General features: G+C 42.1%; 1 protein-coding gene across 2 annotated transcripts in view; it reads right to left on the reverse strand.

The window, feature by feature from the left end:
• Positions 1 to 13,627: 13,627 nt before the first annotated feature.
• Positions 13,628 to 21,758, reverse strand: part of LOC126229561 (regulator of MON1-CCZ1 complex-like) — an 89,994-nt gene continuing 81,863 nt past the window's right edge. For both annotated transcript variants that reach the window (XM_049942328.1, XM_049942329.1), the window contains exons 14-15: positions 15,239 to 15,393; positions 13,628 to 13,770 (exon numbers count right to left, since the gene is read on the reverse strand). In XM_049942328.1, coding sequence (XP_049798285.1) covers positions 13,685 to 13,770; positions 15,239 to 15,393 — 241 coding nt within the window. In that variant the 3' untranslated portion in view covers positions 13,628 to 13,684. The remainder of the gene's footprint in view (positions 13,771 to 15,238; positions 15,394 to 21,758) is intronic.

The following is a 21,758-nucleotide window of genomic DNA, read 5'->3' on the forward strand; positions in this document are numbered from 1 at the left end:
TCTTTCACTGCAAGAAAGGGACAGAACAAACTTATCACGAGGGGGTAATAGATTTGCAGGGTATGACGAGGAAATACAAATTCAAATGTGCTTTTCGTGCTTTATATTCAGATGTTATGTTGCGTGATGCAATCGTGTACAATGCAACTGATGTCAGACTTAGAGAAAAGATTTTGAAGCAGTCCGATCCATCATTTCAACACATAGTGCAAATACTGGAGCAGTACAATTCAGGTGCAGTGTCAGCCGATAAATTTGAGCAGCCACAAATTTGTCGGGTCGAGTCACTGCTTGCTCATGACCAGCCCGTTAAACAGCAACAGCAGGTGCGTAGACAGTTCTCCATGCCGCATAAACTGCTCTCTAAACAGGCAAACAGAATTAAGTCATCCCCTATTGACAGCACAAACACCAAGACTGCCCAGCCAGACTAGCACAATGTTACGCCTGTGGGAAGAAAGGTCACATACAATCCATATGTTTGCAATAGAACAAACATAATAATTCTGCCCACTCACGTACATCTAGTAACAAAGCGTATGTAATCAATGCCATGTATTCAAAGCCTGCTGCAGGCGTTAGCAAAACTAGCAAGCGAACAGTTATATTAGTGGAAAATGTGTGAAATTTCAGTTGGAGATAGGTGCCTCTGTTACATTGCTGAATCGTAATACATATCAACTATTAGGCTCCCCATGCCTGTCTGAAACTAGCATGCACCTGACAGCTTATAATGGACAAGACATTCCCGTTCTCAGAAAACCCTCATCATTTTATGGACAAATTAGGCGCTGGTCATTACTTTTCAAAAACTGATTTGCGCAACGCGTATCTTCAGATACCACTAGATGAAGAATCTCAGAAGGTGTGTGTTGTGAACACTCATTTGGGTTTGTTTAAATTGCTCAAATACATGAACTGTAACTTTCACTGTGCTACAATCATGCGATTGTAGAACATACTTGGCTTTGATTCATTTGATTTGTTAGGCTTTAAAATTCAGGACAATGTGTTGTCAGTGTCTGTATTCAATGCAAAAAACAGTGTACTGAAAGAATTCCCTAAACTCTTTTTTGAAGGTTTAGAGAAGGCTAACAATTTTGTTGCACGTATTACTGTGAAAAACAATGCTCAGCCGAAATTTTTCCAGGCTAGAACCGTTCCCATTGCCTTACGGGACAAAGTCGCGGCTGAACTTAAAGAGTTGCAAGATAGCAGAGCTATTGTGCCCAAACGAGCTAGTCAATGGGCAAGTCCACTGGTTTTGCTCCCCAAACCTTGAGGTCGTATTCGCCTCTTTGTTGGCTTTAAGTCTACAGTCAATCCACAAGCTGTGAATCATACTTATCCATTGCCATGCCCAGAGGATTTTATGGACAAATTAGGCGCTGGTCGTTACTTTTCAAAAACTGATTTGCGCAACGCGTATCTTCAGATACCACTAGATGAAGAATCTCAGAAGGTGTGTGTTGTGAACACTCATTTGGGTTTGTTTAAATATTTGTGTTTGCCTTTTGGCAAACACCCGTCATTTTCCAATGGTGTTTGGAACAGTTGACCACTCAAATACCAAACTGAAGAACACATTGCAAATTTGCGTGCTTCACTTCATGCGTTATCTGTTGCAAGACTAAAGTGTCGATTGGACAAGTGTGATTTTTTTTTTAAACCTGAGTTGCAGTATCTTGGTCATTTCATAGTCAAGGTGTACATCCTCTTCAGCCACATTTGTTATGGGACCTGCCAGGTCCTTGCAATGTCACAGAATTGCAGTCAGTCATAGGGAAAATGAACTATTATATTCGGTTCATACCGAATGGTGCACAAATCGCAGCTCCCTTGCATCGCAAGAACGTCCCCTGTGTTTGGACAGATGAGTGCCAAGAAGCTTTTCAAAAACTTAAAGATGCTTTGCTCCATGATCTGTGGTTCACTTTGATACTGACAAACCAGTTGTGTTGCAAGTTGATGCTTTCTCTTATGGAATCAGTGCAGTGCTTTCACACCTATTTGGTGATAATGACAGACCTATTGCTTTTGCATCAAAAGTGTTGTCCAAAGCTCAGCATAACTATTCACAAATAGAGAAAGAGGCATTTCACCACTATTCATATGGCAGAAAATTCTACTTAGTCACAGATCACTAGCCACTGCAGCCCTTGTTTCATGCGATGAAGCCAGTTCCTGTATGACCTGGCCAAAAATTGCAATTATGGGCTTTGTTGTTGTCTCAGTACCAGTACGAGATTGTGTATCGTCCAACAGCTCAACATGGTAATGCGAACGCACTTTCGCGTCTTCCGATGGGCCTTGATACCAACTTTGACGCTTCTGCTGCATCCTGTTGTCACATTGATGCTTGGGATTCTGAATTGCTTCAATCCTTTCCTCTTAACTATTGGAAAAGTGCACAGGCCATGGAATCTGATTCCGATTTGGACATTTTGTTAAAATACATTTGCACATCTTGGCCTCGCTCATTGCAAAGCACAAGGAACTCTGCAGTGTGCCGATACTTTGCACATTGGCATAGCCTCACTATACAGCAAGATGTGATTCTTATTCAAAATGACAGTGGACAGTCATGTGTATTGATCCCCAAAGCTTTGCAAAAAGAAGAGTTGCGGTTACATCACCAAGGACACTGCGGGATTGTTCATATGAAACCATTTGCATGTCGACACTGTACTTGGCAGTGTATGGACGCCCAAATAGAACAGATGACATCACAGTGACATGCATATGCAGAAAATCAGTCCACTCCATCACAAAAATTTTCTGCTTGGCCTAAATTGCAATCAACATGGCAACATGTGCACATAGACCTTGCAGGACCTTTTTATAATGTTTGTTGGTTGGTTGTGGTTAACTCATAGAGCAGGTTTCCTTCTGTTGTGCCAATGAACTCGACAACATCACATAGCACAATTGTCTTCTATTTTTTGCCTCGAAGGTTTGCCTGAAGTCATAAGTTCGGACAACAGCCCCTCAGATGAATTTGAAACATTCTGTGAACGCAATGGCATACAGCACCTAACTAGTGCACCGTTCCATCCACAGTCAAACGATGAAGTGGAACATTTTGTCAGAGCCTTCTAGCACGAAATGGCCAAACTTTGCACTGCACACACCAGGAATCAAGCATTGCAACTGTTTCTCGCCTCCTATCATTCGCATACACGCGATGGACCATCACTGGCGGAATTGCTTCACAGCTGCTTGCATTGGACACTGCTCCACCTACTCCACAGCAACTGGCGCCAAAGGTAGGCCACAAGTATCACTTCACACCACACGATACTGTGTTTTCCAGGGGTTTAGTGGCAGCAGACAGTGGACGAGAGGTGAGATCCTTTGTGGACTTGGCGCATGCATGTACCTCATTTCAGGCCCACACGGACTGCAGTGCCAACATCACAATCAAATTCGCTACTGGCATGTGCACAGTGTTCCTTCTGTGTCTCTTCCCCCAGATTAATGGATCCTGAGGCCAGCGTGGCCACAGGAGCCGCTAGAGTGTGTCATCACGACACCGCGGGAGGACCTCATTGGGACGGAGCCTTCCCCTTCTCCACCTCCTCTCATCCTACTGATGGAGCTGGACCAGCCCACACCGCAGCAGCTGACGCCTTCTACATCTTGCTATGGGCCTCGAGAGGTGGACATGTACTCTTCTCGTCGTTTTCCAGGAGACGGTTTCTGCCAGAGTGAAAGCCTGATGTCCCCTGCAGCCACAGCTTCCAGTCCAGCACAGCGTCCACTATCCTGCTTCCCCTCCCGTTTTCATGCTCCATATACAATGACAGTCCGGGAAAGAATGTTCTGGCATAAAATCAAGTGCCGGCATGCCAGTTGGGAACATCAGAACAGAGAGGGCTCTGAAGACGATGTCAGCCAATTGCACTCTAACCGACCCCTCTCCAGGATGGCAACACCCTCTGCATGAAGAGAACATAGGCGCCGGTCTCGACTGTTCTCACCCAGTTCTACAGAAATGTCAAGACCAGCGATCTGGATAGAAGCATCCACTGTATTACTTCACTTGTATTATAATTGTTATGCTGAAGGAATTGATTATATGGCATGTCGCCCTCTGCTTGCGACGTCTCTGTGTATTTCTCAAAGTTAAGTATTGTCATTTATCTTATTTTAATAAAACCTCATTAATATGATTTGCTTGAACTGTTGTCTAGTGATCCGAGAAGCACATTTGCTAGGCACCCCGTCTTTGACAATTACGAAAGATACAACAGGTTCAGGTCCACTGATGATATCTTCATGATTGGGACTCAGGGCCAAAACACCCTATCCTCATTCCTTGACAATCTCAACATCTCTCCCATCTGCTTTACCTGGTCCTCCTCATCCCAGTGTGCCACCTTCCTAGACGTTGATCTCCTCCTATCTGATGGCTCCATCTGCAACTCTGCCCACATTAAACTCACCAACTACCAACAGTACTTGCATTTTGACACCTGTCATCCTTTTCACACCAAGAAGTCCCTCCCATACAGCTTGGCTACCCAGGGTCAGCGTAACTGGAGTGACAAGAACTCCCTTGTCCAGTGTGCTGAGGATCTCACCAAGTCCTTCAGAGATAAGGACTATCCGCCAGACCTAGTCCATAAACATATCTCCCGTGCCATTTCCTGTCACATCCCCAAGAACCAGTTACAAAGAAGTGCCCTCTTTGTCACCCAGTACCATCCCCGACTGGAACAACTAAACCACATCCTTTGCGAGAGGTTTTATTACCTGTCCTCATGCCCTAAAAATAGTGACTTCCTAAACGAGATCCTTCCCACCATCCTAAAGTGGTTTTCTATCACCCACAACCTCATAGTCCATCCCTATGCCACCCCCAATCCCAACTCCTGGCCACAAGGATCATATCCCTATGGAAGACCCGGTAGCAAGAACTGCACAATCTACCCATCCAACAATACCTATTCCAGTCCTGTCACAGGTTTATCCTACTCCATCAGGGGCCGGGCCACCTGTGAAAGCATCCATGTCATTTACCAGCTCTGCTGCTGTCATTGCACAGCTTTTTATATTGGTATGACTACCAACCAGCTGTCCACCAGGATAAACGGCCACCGTGAAACTGTGGCCAAGAGTAAAGTAGACCATCCTGTGGTACAACATGCAGCTGAACGTAACATCCTTAATTTCAATGTCTGCTTCACTCCCTGAGCCATCTGGAGCCTCCCCTCCACCAACAGCTTTTCTGAATTGCACAGATAGGAGTTATCCGTACAATGCATTCTCTGCTCCTGTAATCATTCCAGCCTGAACCTATGGTAACATACCGTCCCCACACCCTCCATCCAACAGTTTCCACCCCCTCTGTCTTACCATCTCCTCCCCATTCTTGTCTCCCACCGTCTTTGTCTGCCACCCTCTGCCAGTGCACCCACCCTCCTTTCCGTGCTCCCTTAATTTGTCCTCCTTTTTCCCCACAACGCCCCGATGCTGCCCCACCCATATACTGCTATCCCCTTCCACTTCCCTGCCCCCTCCAAATTGCTGTTACCATCCCACATGATATTTATATTATGGCCTGAGCTGCTATAGTTGGTGGTCATGTGGTTGTGTGAATGAATGGTCTGTGTTTTTCTCATTGCAATGAAGGCTGTGGCTGAAAGCTTATGTGTAAGTGCCTTTTAATTGTGCCTCTCTGCAACTTACTTATCTTCATGGTAAGTAGCAATTTATCTTCTCCTACATTGTTAAAACTAAAGCTTTCTTCCTTGCACCTTAATAATTCATTTTTTTTTACTTTTGCAGTGTCTAGTTGTGAGTAGTGTGTTAGCTGGATTCTAATCACACTGTGTGATATTGCTGGAATGCACCACTTTTATGGATCAGATTGTTAGCAGGGTATTAATAAACTGATTGCCAAATCTCACCTTGTTTAAATGACCTATCTTGACCTTTTTTGGGGAAAAAACTCTGAGTCACAAAAACCAACTCAGATACTACAGTGGTTATGACATTGGATCCTCGTGTAGCCCTGCTAATCTAGATTTTCTGGGTTTTCCTACAACACTAGGGAAATGCTGTGATGGTTTCTACAAAAAAGCAGTGGCAGATTTTTGCCCCCTTTGTAGTCCAATGTCAGCTACTTTCAGCCTCTGGTCACTTATATCTCAATAGTATGTTAAGCTTTTGGAAACTTACTGGATATCATATTGATGATTTGCAAATTATTTCAGTGTAATTGTACACATGGAGTGTGGCACATTCAGTAACTATCTGTAGAACGCTGGCAGTCAGAGAGAAAGCAAATCATATTTTTAGAACCTAATTAGATTAGAGATTAGATTAGATTAGATTAGTACTTGTTCCATAGATCATGAATATGACACTTCGTAATGATGTGGAACATGTCAGGTTAATACACTCCTGGAAATGGAAAAAAGAACACATTGACACCGGTGTGTCAGACCCACCATACTTGCTCGGGACACTGCGAGAGGGCTGTACAAGCAATGATCACACGCACGGCACAGCGGACACACCAGGAACTGCGGTGTTGGCCGTCGAATGGCGCTAGCTGCGCAGCATTTGTGCACCGCCGCCGTCAGTGTCAGCCAGTTTGCCGTGGCATACGGAGCTCCATCGCAGTCTTTAACACTGGTAGCATGCCGCGACAGCGTGGCCGTGAACCGTATGTGCAGTTGACGGACTTTGAGCGAGGGCGTATAGTGGGCATGCGGGAGGCCGGGTGGACATACCGCCGAATTGCTCAACACGTGGGGCGTGAGGTCTCCACAGTACATCGATGTTGTCGCCAGTGGTCGGCGGAAGGTGCACGTGCCCGTCGACCTGGGACCGGACCGCAGCGACGCACGGATGCACGCCAAGACCGTAGGATCCTACGCAGTGCCGTAGGGGACCGCACCGCCACTTCTCAGCAAATTAGGGACACTGTTGCTCCTGGGGTATCGGCGAGGACCATTCGCAACCGTCTCCATGAAGCTGGGCTACGGTCCCGCACACCGTTAGGCCGTCTTCCGCTCACGCCCCAACATCGTGCAGCCCGCCTCCAGTGGTGTCGTGACAGGCGTGAATGGAGGGACGAATGGAGACGTGTCGTCTTCAGCGATGAGAGTCGCTTCTGCCTTGGTGCCAATGATGGTCGTATGCGTGTTTGGCGCCGTGCAGGTGAGCGCCACAATCAGGACTGCATACGACCGAGGCACACAGGGCCAACACCCGGCATCATGGTGTGGGGAGCGATCTCCTACACTGGCCGTACACCACTGGTGATCGTCGAGGGGACACTGAATAGTGCACGGTACATCCAAACCATCATCGAACCCATCGTTCTACCATTCCTAGACCGGCAAGGGAACTTGCTGTTCCAACAGGACAATGCACGTCCGCATGTATCCCGTGCCACCCAACGTGCTCTAGAAGGTGTAAGTCAACTACCCTGGCCAGCAAGATCTCCGGATCTGTCCCCCATTGAGCATGTTTGGGACTGGATGAAGCGTCGTCTCACGTGGTCTGCACGTCCAGCACGAACGCTGGTCCAACTGAGGCGCCAGGTGGAAATGGCATGGCAAGCCGTTCCACAGGACTACATCCAGCATCTCTACGATCGTCTCCATGGGAGAATAGCAGCCTGCATTGCTGCGAAAGGTGGATATACACTGTACTAGTGCCGACATTGTGCATGCTCTGTTGCCTGTGTCTATGTGCCTGTGGTTCTGTCAGTGTGATCATGTGATGTATCTGACCCCAGGAATGTGTCAATAAAGTTTCCCCTTCCTGGGACAATGAATTCACGGTGTTCTTATTTCAATTTCCAGGAGTGTAAAAGGTGTCTATGGGGGTTGGGGAAATTACCCACTATATCCAAAAATTCATCTAATGAGTAGAAGGAGTTGCCATTAAGAAATTCTTTTAATTTCCTTTTAAATGCTATACGGCTATCTGTCAGACTTTTGATGCTATTAGGTAAGTGACCAAAGACTTTTGTGGCAGCATAATTTACGCCCTTCTGAGCCAAAGTTAGATTTAACCTTGAGTAGTGAAGATCATCCTTTTTCCTAGTGTTGTCACCATGTACACTGCTATTACATTTGAATTTGTTCGGACTGTTAATAACAAATTTCATGTTGTTGTTGTTGTTGTTGTTGTTGTTGTTGTGGTCTTCAGTCCTGAGACTGGTTTGATGCAGCTCTCCATGCTACTTTATCCTGTGCAAGCTTCTTCATCTCCCAGTACCTACTACAGCCTACATCCTTCTGAATCTGCTTAGTGTATTCATCTCTTGGTCTCCCTCTACGATTTTTACCCTCCAAGCTGCCCTCCAGTACTAAACTGGTGACCCCTTGATGCCTCAGAACATGTCCTACCAACCGATCCCTTCTTCTAGTCAAGTTGTGCCACAAACTCCTCTTCTCCCCAATTCTATTCAATACCTCTTCATTAGTTATGTGATCTACCCATCTAATCTTCAGCATTCTTCTGTAGCACCACATTTCGAAAGCTTCTATTCTCTTCTTGTCTAAACTATTTATCGTCCACGTTTCACTTCCATACATGGCTACACTCCATACAAATACTTTCAGAAACGACTTCCTGACATTTAAATCTATACTCGATGTTAACAAATTTCTCTTCTTCAGAAACGCTTTCCTTGCCATTGCCAGTCTACATTTTATATCCTCTCTGCTTCGACCATCATCAGTTATTTTGCTCCCCAAATAGCAGAACTCATTTACTACTTTAAGTGTCTCATTTCCTAATCTAGTTCCCTCAGCATCACCCGACTTAATTTGACTACATTCCATTATCCTCGTTTTGCTTTTGTTGATGTTCATCTTATACCTCCTTTCAAGACACTGTCCATTCCGTTCAACTGCTCTTCCAAGTCCTGGTTTCATAAGTAAATATAAAAAACAAAGATGATGTGACTTACCATACGAAAGCGCTGGCAGGTCAATAGACACACAAACAAACATACACACAAAATTCGAGCTTTCGCAACCTAAGGTTGCTTCATCAGGAAAGAGGTAAGGAGAGGGAAAGACGAAAGGATGTGGGTTTTAAGGGAGAGGGTAAGGAGTCATTCCAATCCCGGGAGCGGAAAGACTTACCTTAGGGGGAAAAAAAGGACAGGTATACACTCGCGCGCGCGCACACACACACACACACACACACACACACACACATCCATCTGCACATACGCAGACACAAGCAGGCATTTGTAAAGGCAAAGAGTTTGGGCAGAGATGTCAGTCGAGGCGGAAGTACAGAGGCAAAGATGTTGTTGAAAGACAGGTGAGGTATGAGCGGCAGCAACTTCAAATTAGCGGAGGTTGAGGCCTGGCGGATAACGAGAAGAGAGGATATACTGAAGGGCAAGTTCCCATCTCCGGAGTTGTGACAGGTTGGTGTTAGTGGGAAGTATCCATATAACCCGGACGGTGTAACACTGTGCCAAGATGTGCTGGCCATGCACCAAGGCATGTTTAGCCACAGGGTGATCCTCATTACCAACAAACACTGTCTGCCTGTGTCCATTCATGCGAATGGACAGTTTGCTGTTGGTCATTCCCACATAGAAAGCTTCACAGTGTAGGCAGGTCAGTTGGTAATTCACGTGCGTGCTTTCACACGTGGCTCTGCCTTTGATCGCGTACACCTTCCGGGTTACAGGACTGGAGTAGGTGATGGTGGGAGGTTGCATTGGACAGGTTTTACACCGGGGGCTGTTACAAGGGTAGGAGCCAGAGGGTAGGGAAGGTGGTTTGGGGATTTCATAGGGATGAACTAAGAGGTTACAAAGGTTAGGTGGATGGCAGAAAGACACTCTTGGTGGACTGGGGAGGATTTCATGAAGGATGGATCTCATTTCAGGGCAGGATTTGAGGAAGTCGTATCCCTGCTGGAGAGCCACATTCAGAGTCTGATCCAGACCCGGAAAATATCCTGTCACAAGTGGGGCTCTTTTGTGGTTCTTCTGTGGGAGGTTCTGGGTTTGAGGGGATGAGGAAGTGGCTCTGGTTATTTGCTTCTGTACCAGGTCGGGAGGGTAGTTGCGGGATGTGAAAGCTGTTTTCAGGTTGTTGGTGTAATGATTCAGGGATTCCGGACTGGAGCAGATTCGTTTGCCACGAAGACGTAGGCTGTAGGGAAGGGACCGTTTGATGTGGAATGGGTGGCAGCTGTCATAATGGAGGTACTGTTGCTTGTTGGTGGGTTTGATGTGGACGGACGTGTGAAGCTGGCCATTGGACAGATGGAGGTCAACGTCAAGGAAAGTGGCATGGGATTTGGAGTAGGACCAGGTGAATCTGATGGAACCAAAGGAGTTGAGGTTGGAGAGGAAATTCTGGAGTTCTTCTTCACTGTGAGTCCAGATCATGAAGATGTCATCAATAAATCTGTACCAAACTTTGGGTTGGCAGGCCTGGGTAACCAAGAAGGCGTCTGCTAAGCGACCCATGAATAGGTTGGCGTACGAGGGAGCCATCCTGGTACCCATGGCTGTTCCCTTTAATTGTTGGTATGTCTGGCCTTCAAAAGTGAAGAAGTTGTGGGTCAGGATGAAGCTGGCTAAGGTAATGAGGAAAGAGGTTTTAGGTAGGGTGGCAGGTGATCGGCGTGAAAGGAAGTGCTCCATCGCAGCAAGGCCCTGGACGTGCGGAATATTTGTGTATAAGGAAGTGGCATCAGTGGTTACAAGGATGGTTTCCGGGGGTAACAGATTGGGTAAGGATTCCAGGCGTTCGAGAAAGTGGTTGGTGTCTTTGATGAACGATGGGAGACTGCATGTAATGGGTTGAAGGTGTTGATCTACGTAGGCAGAGATATGTTCTGTGGGGGCTTGGTAACCAGCTACAATGGGGCGGCCATGATGATTGGGTTTGTGAATTTTAGGAAGAAGGTAGAAGGTAGGGGTGTGGGGTGTCGGTGGGGTCAGGAGGTTGATGGAGTCAGGTGAAAGGTTTTGTAGGGGGCCTAAGGTTCTGAGGATTCCTTGAAGCTCCGCCTGGACAATAGGAATGGGATTACCTTGGCAAACTTTGTATGTGGTGTTGTCTGAAAGCTGATGCAGTCCCTCAGCCACATACTCCCAACGATCAAGTACCACAGTTGTGGAACCCTTGTCTGCCGGAAGAATGATGATGGATCGGTCAGCCTTCAGATCACGGATAGCTTGGGCTTCAGCAGTGGTGGTGTTGGGAGTAGGATTAAGGTTTTTTAAGAAGGATTGAGAAGCAAGGCTAGAAGTCAGAAATTCCTGGAAGGTTTGGAGAGGGTGATTTTGAGGAAGAGGAGGTGGGTCCCACTATGACGGAGGACGGAACTGTTCCAGGCAGGGTTCAATTTGGATAGTGTCTTGGGGAGTTGGATCATTAGGAGTAGGATTAGGATCATTTTTCTTCGTGGAAAAGTGATATTTCCAGGAGAGAGTACGAGTGTAGGACAGTATATAGTGAGGCTACAGTGAAGATCTCTAGCTCTTTAAATAAGTGTCTGCAGGATGATCTTTGATGAGTTCCAGCAGTTATTCTGATTACACGCTTTTGTGCAATGAACACTCTTTTACTCAATGATGAGTTACCCCAGAATATGATGCCATACAAAAGCAGAGAATGAAAATAGGCATGGTAAGCTAATTTACTGAGATGTATATCGCCAAAATTTACAATGACCCTAATAGCATAAGTAGCTTAACTCAAACGTTCCAGCAGATCCTCAGTGTGTTTTTGCCAGTTCAACCCCTCATCAATGCATACACCTAGAAATTTTGAATATTCTACCTTAGCTACCGATTTCTGATCGAAGTCTATATTTATTAATGGTGTCATTCCATTTACTGTGTGGAACTGTATATACGTGTTTTGTCAAAGTTTAATGAAAGCCCATTTGCAGAGAACCACTTAATGATTTTCTGAAAAACGTTGTTTACAATTTCACCAGTTAATTCTTGTCTGTTTGGTGTGATAGCTACACTTGTATCATCAGCAAAAAGTACCAGCTTTGCATCTTCGTGAATATAGAATGGCAAGTAATTAATATATATTAAGAACAGCAGAGGACCCAAGACTGAACCTTGTGGCACCCCATTCTTGATTGTTCCCCCAGATTGAGAAATCACCAGTTTTTTGCATATTATGTGAACTGCTTATGTCAACTTTCTGCACTCTTCCAGTTAGGTATGATTTAAACCATTTGAACACTGTCCCATTCATACCACAGTACTTGATCTTATCTAGAAGCATTCCGTGATTTACACAGTCAAAAGCCTTTGAGAGATCACAAAAAATCCCAACGGGTGACTTCTGGTTACCCAGAGCATTTAATATTTCATTGGTGAAAATATATATAGCATTTTCCGTTGAAAACCTCTTCTGGAAACCAAACTGACATTTTGTTAAAACTTTGTAAAAATAAAGGTGTGAAGCTACTCTACAGTACATTATTGTTTCAAGAATTTTGGATAAGGAAGTCAGAAGAGAGATTGGGCAGTAGTTGTTGGCATCAGACATATCCCCTTTTTTATGCAGTGGTTTAACAATGGCATACTTCAGTCTATCTGGGAAAATACCCTGCTTCAGAGAGCTAGTACATATGTGGCTAAGGATCCCACTTATTTCTTGGAAACAAACAAGCTTTTATTATCCTGCTGGAAATGCCATCAATTCCATGTTAGTTTTTGTTCTTGAGAGAGTTTATCATCTTCTTAATTTCAGAAGGAGAGGTGGGTGGAATTTCAATTGTATCAAATGGTGTGGGTAAGGCCTCTTCCATTAACTGCCTTGCTTCTTCTAATGAACATTTAGATCCTATTTTCCTTACATTTAAAAAAATGATTATTCAAGATGCTTTCGACTTACGGCTTGTTGTTTGTGAAGTTTCCATTCACTTTGATTGTAATGTCGTCATCCTGCACTCTTTGTTCCCTTGTCTCCCTTGTAATAATAATCCAAATTGTTTTGATTTTGTTATCAGAGGTATTAATCTCAGATATGAGGCACATGCTTCTCATCTTTTTAATAACCTTTCTTAATGTAGCACAGTAGTTTTTATAATATTTGGCTGTTTCTGAGTCATTACTCTTTCTTGTTGTTAGATACAGTTACCTTTTGTGGTTACAAGATATTTTTATTCCTTTAGTAAGCCAAGGTTTTTTGCATGGTTTCTTATAATTAGATTTAACTACTTTCTTGGGGAAACAGTTTTCAAATTCTCTTACAAGTGTATCATGAAATAAGTTATATTTTAAATTAGCATCGGGTTCCTTGTACACCTCATCCCAGTCTAACTGCTGAAGATTTTCACTGAAATTTCTAATTGTTGAGTCATAAATTGAACGCACAACTTTGGATGGTAGTTTTGAATTACTGAATGGAGCTATGTCATATACTGTAACTAGCTGAGCACCATGATCAGAAAGGCCATTCTCAACAGGACAATTAAGACGTTCTAGACTCCAAAAACATATAAATCAAATTCCACAAAGAGCTAACACTTGACTCAGCCGTTAGGAATTTGTTTGTCTTTTCTTTCTTTTTAAGCACAGAATGACACCTGCCTTATCTTGAAATAACTTATAACTGTATAAAAGAATTCAAATGGTAAACAAAATGACAATCAAAACTCAAATTTTAAACATTTATTATGTAAACAAATAACAAAATATACATTTTTGCATTAACTAATAGGCTGACAAGTCACCAGCAGCAAGCGCTGATTCTCCAAATAATGCTTGGAAATGCTTGACATATACTTCACAATGTTCACCTGCAAAAGAAAAAAAATCAAAATATGAAAAACAAGAGCAGGTCCATGTGATATTAATACTGGAATATGCAACACATTGGCATGCAGTATTTTTTTTCCCCTTGTTATGTCTAATTTATGTTGTAGAAAGTCGTTTTTTGGTGACATCTGTTTCATAAGTGATGTGTTTCATTTGAAGAACTAGTGTGTGGCAAGTCGTCTCAACCCTCATACAGGGTGATGCGCTTAGGACTAGCCACCCCAAATACATCCAGATGTGTTTTGCTAAGTTTTATCAGATAATGTAGCAAATTTTCTAATGTAATGCGGATAATACGTGCCAAATTATAACTCTGATTTTTTTAATGGAACTGTTTCTTTTCTGAAGCACTGCAAAGAGCTTTTGAAGAGGACTTCAAATAGTGATTCGATCAAATAGTAACAAGATAACAGTACCACAAACCACTGCACCAAATTTAAGTAAACACACAACTTAGGTATGATATATGCACTTGAAGCCCATCAGTTTGTTCTCAGCTATTGTAGTGACCAGACAGCTTGCTTATGACACTATTCAGACTTTCACAATGTATACTGCAGTCAAGAAAATGGATATAGTGTTTGTTTATGGCAAACATCACCTCCAATACGTTGTGGTTCTTTTATACTGTTAGTACTTGATAAAGTTCTACACATGCTACATCACTGAAATCCTATATGAAGACTTTTCCAGTGCCACAGGAAAATTATATGGTTCCATTTGGAAGAAAAAAACTGAGCCTACAGTCATAATTCAACATTAAAAATTATTTGTGGACATCAGAACATTTGCCCACTCTTAATCCGCAAATATTGTACCTTGATATATTTTCTCATCCGGATATATCTGCAAAAATGATTCAAATGGCTCTGAGCACTATGGGGCTTAACTTCTGAGGTAATCAGTCCCCTAGAACTTAGAACTACTTAAACCTAACTAACCTAAGGACATCACACACACCCATGCCCGAGGCAGGATTCGAACTTGCGACCGTAGTGGTCGCGCAGTTCCAGACTGTAGCGCCTAGAACCGCTTGGCTACCCTGGCCGGCTGATATATCTGTAGTGGCCTGTCTTTGCTGTATCATCACATATATGTACATTTGTTAAAAGTTTCTTCTTTTTTTTTCTCTCCTTCTACCTCAGGATTTATATACTTCAGTCATTAATCATCCATTTTTTTCCACTGCTGCCACTGTACAGCATTGCTGAGTACTACTTTTGTTTTCAAATGGCTTACCTACCCTTATTATACATCCCTAGAAATGCATTAGTCTGTGTTTAGAAGATAAAGTGACTTGGTAAACAAAAAAAAATCTTAACTTTAAATTTTTATTAAATACTTTCATGAATTTTCTTATGGTGCTGCTCACATAGGACCATTAAGTAAACCATAACAAAAATTAATGGTGATGGCAAGAGATACATAAAATTTATAGGTAACACTGACCTTTAGCAAATGAAGCACTTCCTTTCAGTCTTTGATTTCTGCTTTCAAAAAATTTGAAAACAGCATAAAATATTGCTGGATCACCACACGATTTTGCAGCTTCAAGAAATTTGCGAGATGAGACTTGATCAGCAACACCCGCACTTCGTACAAACCTATAATGAACATCATATTTAAAACATTAATACTGTGATCAGTGTATATCACATAACAATACAAAACTGCCTACATGAAGTGACCAAATTATTTTCTCACTTATAAGGGCTACCAATAACAAGTTAATTCCCAAACCAACTAAAAATAGGTTTTAAGTCTCAAAAGCTATCCAGTTACTGACGATTTCAAAAGACATTCTTTTCACCTTTATAAATACACAAGATGAACTTTTCAAACTTCCTATATCTGAAATGGTCCTGATAGCTAATAGTGAATGATGATAAACTAAAACTTCAAATATGCCACAATAAAATCCAGTACTTACTTTACTGTCCCCAACTTGCTTCCACTTGTGTATCTTTTTCAGAATGGATAATATCAAGTCTGAACCGTGGCGCCATTGAGTTAGTAGACTGTTCTGTCTGGCACCACTGGCTCAGGTGTAGTATCAACTATCCCTCCTGTGGCCCCATTGCCAATATCTATGAGGAAGAGTTGGTATCTGTGGGTTGTGCCCTTAGAAGGTCTTCGCTTACTGATATATATATGGGGTTCATCGGCCCGAGGAGTGAAGCACGAAGTTTGGGGATTGGTGGTAGCGTCGCAACAAGAGGTGGTCACGAGATCCGAGTGGCCGAAGCCATGAGCTGCACAAGGAGGGCCTGCGCAGAGTGAAGATACCGGAGTACTTCGCAAGTAACAGACCAACATCCTGTCGCTTGGTTGGCAATGTTCGCGTCGGACAACCGCTTGTGGCCTGGCTGCCCTCTCCTACCTCGCTTTCAAAAATGGCTCTGAGCACTATGGGACTTAACATCTATGGTCATCAGTCCCCTAGAACTTAGAACTACTTAAACCTAACTAACCTAAGGACACCACACAACACCCAGTCATCACGAGGCAGAGAAAATCCCTGACCCCGCCAGGAATCGAACTACCTCGCTTTCATCGGCACCACTCAGTAACTCCTGCAACGCATCATGGAACTGCTTGCTGATAAAGGGGAGTAACATTCTGTAATCCTTTTGGTGATTTGTTTCATTGTCTACCTGCCCTCCTCATTATTTTCTGGTTTGTACCCGACCCTCAGAGTTTTACTCGAGCGGCTCTTTGGCCATAAGCACAGGCAGTAGTACTGTACAAAGACACTAGCTGTCATTTGAAAATTTGTCCCACTATTATATTGCCTTTCCTTTCTGGTTTGTACTCAATCATTAATGTTCTAATTAATCAGCTCTTGGTCATAAATACAGCTGGAACAATTGTACTAAGACACAGGACCTTGTGGTTAGATTTAACTGTTAACCGGTTCAATTCTTTGATTGTAATTGCATTTCCCAGTCATTAGTTATAATCTGAACAACCTGTTGTACTAAGCTGTTCATTTCTGTGTTTGAAAGACCAGGCCATTATTGGTGTATTTTAGGTGGATCTTGTGGTTCCACTGAGTGAGTTCTCAATACATGTTCACAAGTGATGTTTTAAGACATTCCTTCAGGGCAGTCTTAATAATTGACAATCAGTTTAAGCTTGAAAATATTAACAGCCAACTTCACCAGGGTTTTGGTCAACTGTCAGAAGGGACGGATTGTGGTCCAATCGCACCTTGTTTGCCACTTGAAATTAAGAGGTTGACTGCTTAGAAGTAAGCCTTATCATTGTCATATTGTCTGCTAATCTTTAACCTTTAAGCACAGTTGAACATCTGGACCCCGAACCTTTCGACATACAGCTTTCAAATTAAAAGTTAAGTCATTTGTTTCGAGTAATTGAAACACTCTTGTCATCAATGGTGCTTATATAGTATTCATGGCTTGCAGGAGGGCATTTAATAAGACAGACTGTGTTTGGTGTGGTAGTAAACACCACTGTTTCACCCAATAACAGGCAGGCTGCAAGTCCGGACATCTTGTAATCATTGTCACATTGTTTGCTGTTCTGCAATACAGCACTTCAGATTTCTTGTGCAAAGATTAAAAGCTTATTCAACTTAATGTTTAAGGTCAAAAGAATTTTGCAAACTTGTTCATTTTGTTAAAGAAAATTTTATGGTTAAATGCTTCGATCATCTGTAAAACACAGCATATATATTGTTAAATAAATAGGTTGAGTGAAAAGAAAGTTATATTGGTGGGTCCTCCCTTCCACGTTTTCCTTAATTCCAGTAAGTGCCATGTATCAAAGTCTACATACAATGCCTCTCCAGTTTCTTTCAGTCCTCTCCATATCTCACTATTACATAAATTTTCCCAAAACGATGTACAAACAATTGGGGAATTGAATTAGAGGGGGCGTAAGATCCACTAGACAGCATTCATCCACTGGGGCATCGGCTATGCACTGTGACACTCACTATTTGTTGTTTAGAAGCATTATATATTCAGTCACACTGCATATTAAGACCTGACATTTAATGAAAGCAGATTGTGGGAACAAGTGTATTCAAAGCTGCCAGAGTGCGAAGTGTTTGGACAGCAAAAAAGTGGGGAAGATACACAACATAAGGCATCTGAGAGAAGATAAATCCAACCCTCTATTACCAAAATTCTCTATAATCATAAATTATTACCATAAAAAACTGCAATACTAATGTGATGAGTGATTTTAGAACTCAATAAAATTATTTCTTCAGTAACAAGTTGATCTAACCTGTAAAAACTGAACAATTACAGATCACAATTAATAACACATTAGCATACTATACCTATATGACATGAACAAATGTTTATCAGCAGCAAGTAATGGAAAGGGTGCAGAATGTCTCACCTGATCATTTATTTTTTTTCAAGCAGCTAACATGGAAGTATTATGGTTTTGCAAGTGTTAAGAATCATTTCTTCCAACTGTAAAAACATATTGTGGTGAAAAGAGATTTCATCTGACATTTACATCATACACAAGCAGAATGCTCCAATGAGGAAAAAAATGTCAGGAAGACAATTATACTATCTCCTGGGGTAATGGAGTTGCATTTTGTTAGGGTACTACTTTGGAAAACCCATTGACCGCCTGCAGAAATAACGCAGCCATAAACTATGTTACAGATGGTATGCCTTGTTTGGTTGATTACTAATGGACTGTTCACTAATATTGGGTTTATTTATTTAATAAAAAAAACTCTGCACAGTCTTCATTGTGGAATGTGCAACTTCAGTATCAATTTTATTCATCACCGAAAATGCTGCAACTGGCCACTGGCCAGAAGCAGGCTGTGCATCATAATTTAAAAAATAAACAAAAATACTGCTTGGCTGTTTACACATTATTGTATGTATTTTGCATTGTACAAATTGAAAAAAGATGAAATGTGGACATTACACACAGTAATCAAAACAATCATCATTAATATATTCATTGGAATGGTTGTACAGTAAATAACATGACTCATGCTATGATGTATCTCAGCTTTATTATGATAAAGATTATTTCACGGAATGGAAGAAACTGATTGAATGGGATAAGACTAACAACAAGAGTTGTGCAAACTGCTGAATCACAGGGTTATCATACAGCCACATGAACAAGACTCACGAATTGACTGACAAGGGTTTTGCAGGCAACATCTTTCATGCAGGACTTACTCTTCCTTAGATTTTTTCAGTAACTCTTAGTTTGGCAACCACCTTCTGCCAGGCTAGTTTTTTGTGGTTGTCTCACCTCAAATCACTTCTGACTGAAACCCCAGATATTTGGGGAAGTTGCGCCAGATACCAATAACTAGTCACTAGTTGTGTCAAATCATATCTAAATTTATACTATGAAAACCACTGTGAAATACGTGGTAGAAGGTAAGGCCTACTCGAATAGTTAAGGTTTTTTCCCATTGCATTCATGTAAGGAGCACAGGAAGAATGATTGTTAAATGATTCTGGGCATACAGTAATTACAGTGAAACCTCACACAGCAAGCATAATTCGTTCCAGAACCTTACTCCTCATGCAAACACTCATTAAGTGAAACAATTTATCCCATATAAATTAATGTAAAGTAATATAATGTGTTCCATGCAGAAAAAGTACTAAAAGTTTTATTTTATTCATGCCATTAACGTAAAGAAAATTATATTTTCAGTTATAAAACTGTATTTATGATACTTTATTATTCAGGATACATAACTAATTCTTTTTTACTAGGAAACTGTCTATAGTCATTTGTTTCTGCAATGCTTCAACACTTGGCCAAAATGTGACACAACAGCATTATAGTCAAATAAATTTGTAGAGCACATAGCCACTGCTTTATTGGGGTGATGATTTTCAATGTATGATGCAACAGATTCCTACGCCTTCAGCATTTCTCTTATTGCTCCAAAAGATTGCTGCTTTGCTGTTAATCACTAACTCCTCTCCACAACTTTCAGTTGCAAAATATACTGCAACTCCACAAGCTCTTCGGTGGTCATTCCTTGGCTGTGATCCTCCACAAGCTCATTGATATCATTGTTATCCGCTTCTAGTCCCATACTCTTGGCCAAAGTCACAATCTCATTCACTACAGGCTCCACATGTACTGACTCAAATACCTCAGTCACATTCAACAATGCACTGTGGCCAAAGCTTCTTCCAAGCAGAAGTAAGAGTTCTCTTGGTAACCCCTTCCCATGCCTTTTCGATCATCTTGATGCAGGCAGTGATGTTGAAGTGATATTCCCAAAACTCTCTGAGAATGAGATTGATAGCTTTAGTCAGCTCAAAGCAATGCTCGAAGAGTGCTTCAGTCTAGAGCTTCTTAAAGTTAGAAATAATCTGATGGTTATAAGCTGGAGTAATGGAGTGGTGTTGGGAGGCAGAATTTGGATCTTGATGAAATGAAATTCTTCAATGACATGGTGCTGTAAGCCTGGAGAATGGGCAGGAGCACTGTACATAACACGCAAGACATGGAGCGGCAGATTCATCTCAAGCAAATATTTTTTCATTGAAGGACCAAACACTTCATTGATCCAATCACAAAAAAGATCATGTGTCACTCAAGCCCATTTAACCTGATCTTCTGGACTTTACACTTCTTGAAGGCTCATGGGGTTTCTGAATGGTAAAAAGCAGTGAGATTTAATTTCCAAATCACATCTTGCATTGGCACAGAATAGCAGTGTGAGACGGTCTGTCATTGGCTTGTGACCAGGCAATGTATTCTCCTCTGCTGTTATGAAGGTACGCTTCGGCATGTTTTTCCAGAATAGACCCATCTCATCACAATTAAAAACCTGTTGCGACAGATAACCCTTAGAACCTACAAGCATCTTGAAATTGCTGATGAAGTTCTCTGCTGCTTTTGTGTTGCAACTGGCTCGTTCGCCATGGATACCGGTTCTTCTCATAAACTTCTCAAACCACCCACAGCTTCCCTTAAACACTTCTTTGGTCATTGATGATCCTGGCATCTTCTCAATGAGGTCAGCAAAAAATCATTCTCACCTTCTCACAAATGATGTTCTTGTTAATAGTATCACCTTCAAGCTGCTTTTCATATATCCATATAAGGAGTAACCTTCTGAGGTTGTTCAGAGTACGAAACTGTTGTTTGGATATTCTTGTCACTCTCTTTGAAGCACCTATCTCCTTAATCTTGTCCTTGTTCTTGAGGATAGTGCAAAGGGTTGATGTAGATCAACTGCATATGCAAGTTAAATCAGCAATGCTCACACCACATTCAAGTTTTTCAATGATTTTACGTTTCATTTCTAATGTCATTTTCTTTCTCTTATGGTGGTCTTCTTGCGGCTTTATCTTTGAGGACATTCCTACGAAGATTATTAAAATTTGCGTATGAAAAAACACTTGTTAATACAAGTTTAGAAAAATGTGTGATAACAAGCTGCTCTAGGATAGTAACATAAAGAGCACTACATCCAGACTGCAGTACATACTAAAGCTATTGCTCATATGCCGCTGGGTGAAAGGTGTTCATATTATTGAATGTTTCCCCCACTGGGCATGAATGGCTAGTGATGTGACAGTAAATTGTCGTCACTTGTTAGAAGAGTCACTTTTTTACAATTTGTTTTGCTTGTTATGCAAACTGCATGTTATGGGTGGCACTCATTACGTGAGGTTCCACTGTAATTTAATCTGGTCTTTGCAATTCCTACGTGAGTGAGATGTAGGGGGTAGTAGTATATTCCTAGGGTCAATGTTGAAAGCCGGTTCTTGAAACTCTGTCAGTATGTTTTCTCAGGATAGTTCATGTCTATCTTCAAGAGTCTGTCAGTTAAGTTTCTTCAGCATCTCTGTGACACTTTCCCATAGATCAAACAAACCTGTGACCATTTGTGCTGTCTTTCTGTGTGTATGTTCACTTTTCCCTGTTAGTCCTTTTTTGGTACTGGTTCTATACACACTTGAACAATATTCTAGAACCAGTT

The sequence above is a fragment of the Schistocerca nitens genome, unplaced genomic scaffold (genome assembly GCF_023898315.1).
Source record: "Schistocerca nitens isolate TAMUIC-IGC-003100 unplaced genomic scaffold, iqSchNite1.1 HiC_scaffold_375, whole genome shotgun sequence".
Classification (NCBI taxonomy): domain Eukaryota; kingdom Metazoa; phylum Arthropoda; class Insecta; order Orthoptera; family Acrididae; genus Schistocerca; species Schistocerca nitens.